Raw genomic sequence first — 4,989 nt, forward strand, 5'->3', positions numbered from 1 at the left:
CCCTCAATTTTTAAATAGAATTTCCGAGTTTGCGCTTGAAAATAGAAAATATACAAGAAGTACTTTTTTAATTTATGAGCTACACATTATAAATCTAGACTAGTCATACCCAAAAACAAATACAGTACTGAACAAAAAAGGAACTAACCATTGAAATAGAATAATAGTCAAGTATTCTCCAACCATTTAATATTTAAATCAGAAAATGCAAACTTACACGGTTACACCATACATTCGTGAATAGTGAAACGCAGCTCAAACCTCAAAAGGAAGTAAAAGTAGTTGTAGAAACACAAATCACGTGCTCTAATAACTAAATAACCAAAGTTTAAATATGTTATCAAGAAAATAATAGTCCAAAAAGTAACTCCATTTGACTTATCAAAGTAGTAATTATGTCATTGTAATTGTCATATGTAATAGATGGATCAAGTATAGACGCATTGAATCTTGCGTGGAACTTCAATTTCTTTGTAGTACAACGTAGTAAAAATAGATATTGGTAGACGTACTCATTAGAAAAGAATACATCAAGTGAAACAATTTCAACCAAGAAAATTGTGCATGGTTCTTTACAAATTCGTTTTCGCTTTCAAAAGTTTTTCATAACTCATAAGCGGGGGCCAAATGACTTCAATTTCCAGAGTTTCACTACATGAAAATCAAACATGAAGGTTTTGTCGAAGAAGGAAATAGTCTACGCAAGTGAGACGGAAAAAAAAATCTTTCTATATATATATCCTTAATAAAAGTTTTGGGTTCAATCTTTGTAAAAACGGACCTAAGTATTAGAAATTTATGACTTATTGATTTGAAATTAAATTTATGAATTCTAAAGTATATCATATATACATATTCAGTAAATCTTTTACTCCCTCCATTTAATTTGTTTGTATGATTTTGACTTAACATGAAATTTAAGAATGTAAAGAAGACTTTTGAATCTTATAGTCCTAAATTAAAAATATGCTGAATGTAACAAAAATGGTTTAATTTTGTGGTCTTAAACATGTCATATGGAAATTTGAAATTAAAGAGTTGCCAAAAAGAAAAAGATGTATTTTTTTCAAACGGTCTAAAAAGAAAAGTAAGACAAACAAATTGAATTAAAAGAAGTAATAAATATACAAGGTTTGGATCAAAGTTATGAGATTCTGTCGAAACCCTACTTCCCATACTAGTCTGTCGTTGACCTCGTGCCGCGCGAATCAAAATTAATGAAGGACATCAAACAGATATCGGACACCAAATATAAAACCTAAAAAATAACAAAAATGAAGAAGGAAATAACCTTGGGAATAGAAAAACAACAAAGCATTCATTCATCATTTAAAAATCGGAAGTGCCAAACTTACATTTCTTCTCCAAGATATACTGATCATCAACATGACAATGCACATAATAAGAAAATCCCGTAGGAAAATTAATAACCAAATTGTTAATCGGCTACAAACAACGCAAGTTTGCTTCTCATTTTGCTTTCAAATCAAGAGAGTAGCAAATTTTCTTGAAATTTGCCAAGTTATCTTGATATAGAGGAATAAAAGCATCAATGCTTCCATCTCCAATAAATGACGGCACAAGAAACATCATCCCCTCTGTTGGATAATAAGAAGGCATGAACACAAAAGGGCAACCAGCACCAAAATCCAAGTCATAAAATGGAAACCTCAACCAACTATCAACTTCCAAATTAGGACAAAGTGAATCCTTCTTCATGTCTGCACTTGGGATTAAATCTTGTGTAACTTCGTGATGTGCAAAATCAATAAATGACTTGAAATATTTGTCATCAACTTTGGTAATTGCATCATGAATTATCTTTGTTGCATAGTGAAGTGGCTCATCTAGTAATTCTTTCACTTTTGATGTTGGAAATGCCCATAGGACTAAGTTGCCAAAAAAATCATCAGGCACTCGAGGTATAATTCTTCTACGCCCATCAACCCAAATTCTTATTTGGGTAGTTTGTAACAAGTCTAGTCCGCGCGATTTTGTAATGACCCTCCATAAATGGGCTATTAGACTTTCGAACGTGCTATAAACCCTCGCTTTTCCGTTCATGAAAGAGGCGTTCGCCTTGAGTTTCCTTAGGAACTCAAGTGTGAAATGGACTTTGTGCACGATTATGGTTTTCTCTTTATTTTCATTGTTGACGTTGACCAACGACTCCTTCTTTGCTAAATTGGACACAAACTCGGCCCCCACATGGTTGTACTCAATGAGGGGAGGGTCCCGGGGGCGGAATATAGTGCGGTCGTTCAATGGGAGGAGAGTAATTTCGACCCCGCGGCAAGCTTGGCCCCACGAGACGAAGAAATTGCTCGCCGCGTGGCCATCGGCTATCATGTGGTGGCCGGTGAAACCGACCACCACGGAGCCGCACGTGAACCTCGTGACTTGTACTTGGATCAATGTTAGATTATGTAAATATTTAGTCAAAAATATTTTGTAATCTTCTATTTTAGGATAGCATAAGTTAGAATCAATTAGTCAAATTAGTTCCTAATTTGTAGCCTACAATTACGTTGTAAATGATGTATATTAACCTATTGAATGAATGAGAATAGACACGGCAAATATTATCTTACATGGTATCAGGCTAGGTCTCTACAACCCTAGCAGCTGCCCACCTCCTATCTTCTTCGTCCCTTCCTTCTTCTCATCTCCATGGCTGACGTGTCCAAGTTGCATCCTGCAACTACAGTCACCAATATCAAATCCAGCATTCCTATTGTTCTTGACTATGAAGGAAGCCAATACAATAACTGGGCTACCCTCTTCAAGCTCCATTGCCGAGCGAATTTGGTAATTGATCACATCTTACCCCCTGCCTCCCCCACCGTCTCATCCACATCACCCGCAGCCGAGAAAATTGCTGCAAAGGCTTTATAGGAACGGCTAGATGACATCGTACGGCAATGGATATATGGTACGATATCGAATGATCTTCTCAACACAATCATTCATCAAGAGGACACCGCAACTGAGGCCTGGAATCGCCTTGTTCATCTCATCCAGGACAACAAATTGGCTAGGGCTCTTGCCCTTGATGCAAAATTCACGAACACCAAATTGGTGGATTTCCTGAACGTGAAAGCATACTGTACCAGGCTCAAGGTTCTTGCAGACAACCTCGCCAACGTCGGCCACAAAGTCTCTGTCACGACCCAGCCCCGTGGGCCGCGACTGGCACCCTACCTGGGTACCCAGACCAAATCGCATATTCATTTTCGAACCCAAACTTATTTCAGAATTTTCAAAAGTTATATCAGACATAATTTATATCGAAAATCTGTCTTAAGCGGTCATATCAAATCAATCTCAAACAAAGCGGCGGGATAGACATCGCCGGTCAAAATACAAATATATACAAAAGGTCCATTTGGGGCCATCATATCAAACAGACCGCTTTAAGACCCGAAAGCAAAATCGGACAACATACACATAGGACCCTCGCCCCACAAAGATGACTACAGGCCTCTACGAATTCAAAACATAACATATGGCGAGACAGGGCCCCGCCGTACCCAAACTGTCAAATATACAAAATATATACAGAGTAGAGGAGTCTGTACCAAAAGTGGACTCCGGACCAAGTAAGAGTACTCCGGAAAGCAAGAAGTGAAGCCTACTGCGGAGGATCACCGATGTCTGCACCTGCGGGCATAAAACGCAGCCCCCGGAGAGAGGGGGTCAGTACGAAATATGTACTGAGTATGTAAAGCACGGAGTACAGAATTATGGATCAAAACCGAAAGCAAATCAAATGTCAAAGTGGGGTACAAACTGGTGTGTCAAAATCTGTATCAAAATCATATACATATGTTTTATGCAAATAAAATCATGCAAACGCTTAAGAATGTGGTCGCCACTCCTACGCTGGCGCCACGCACAGCATAACACCAGAAGGTTTCAAATCTCCGTACATCTCCGAACATAATCATAATCATCGGTGAGCATATCGCGTCCCGAGCCATATCACAGCATAACTCCAAACGGAACCGGGCCCTATGGCGAAGCCTCGGGAACCGTAACACAGCATACGGCCGAATTATCATAAAACGCACGAATCAAAACCGGCCCGGGAACCGGTGAACGAAGTCATAATAAGGCACGAGCGGAGTCGTGAGCAAACAAATGCAAATCGTATTTCAAAATAGAGTTTCAAAACAAAGTAAACTCATAAGTCATATTAAAATACAAAATAGGCGAATACTTAGCCGACATAAAGTTACATTTTGCAAAACGTTTCCAAAATGGTCCATATAGTTCGGAACATAAATTAGCGCATCGAATAGTCCAAACATACCCCGTAGGAGGAGGTTCCAAAGATCGGAAGTGGTACTTTCGACTTTATCCTCAAAGGTGGCCCGAAGGGCAAATCGGGCATTTTGGGGTAGCGGACCCACCTCGAGTCGAAGTGAGGTGGCGAACATATTTTTACGAGCAGTTATATGCCAAGGGTCATACATAATCATTTCTAGGTTACCCGACCACATTTCGATAGGTTTCGGACGAATAATGACATTCTAGCCAAAAGGGAGCCTTTAGGCTTCAATCGAATTGAATGAATAGTAACTTTCCTGTGGATCGGGTTTCGAGGAGCAGAAATGCTCCGGAAGGTCTCATATTCAACTAACACACTAAGATATGCCAAATAAAGAATTGGGAAGCTTTACATACCTCACAGACGTCGTAAGCTCTTCCAAAAGTCCCGTCCCGTTTCGTCAAAAATCTGCAAATGGTCAAAGTTACCAAATGAGATCCTTAGGCTCAAAAATGCCTTTAACTCCATATTTGCCTACCGAAATTTCGGCAGCATTTCCCCTATAAATCTAACATCCCCGAGGCGTAACTCGGCTCAAATTAACCAATCACAACAGCCCACACATCAACAACCAAACCAAACAACAATCAAACCATTCTAGCTTTAAAGTTCTACATGACTTCTAACGTTGGCAACTTTCCATTCAAACTTTCAAAATC

General features: G+C 39.1%; 1 protein-coding gene across 1 annotated transcript; it reads right to left on the minus strand.

Moving 5' to 3' along the window:
* Positions 1–1,317: 1,317 nt before the first annotated feature.
* LOC132599531 (putrescine hydroxycinnamoyltransferase-like) lies at positions 1,318–2,379 on the minus strand. Its single transcript, XM_060312878.1, has one exon. It carries the CDS (start codon positions 2,347–2,349, stop codon positions 1,471–1,473), a length of 879 nt encoding a protein of 292 aa, XP_060168861.1. The 5' UTR covers positions 2,350–2,379; the 3' UTR covers positions 1,318–1,470.
* Positions 2,380–4,989: the final 2,610 nt, after the last annotated feature.

This window comes from Lycium barbarum, chromosome 6 (genome assembly GCF_019175385.1).
Source record: "Lycium barbarum isolate Lr01 chromosome 6, ASM1917538v2, whole genome shotgun sequence".
Taxonomy (NCBI): domain Eukaryota; kingdom Viridiplantae; phylum Streptophyta; class Magnoliopsida; order Solanales; family Solanaceae; genus Lycium; species Lycium barbarum.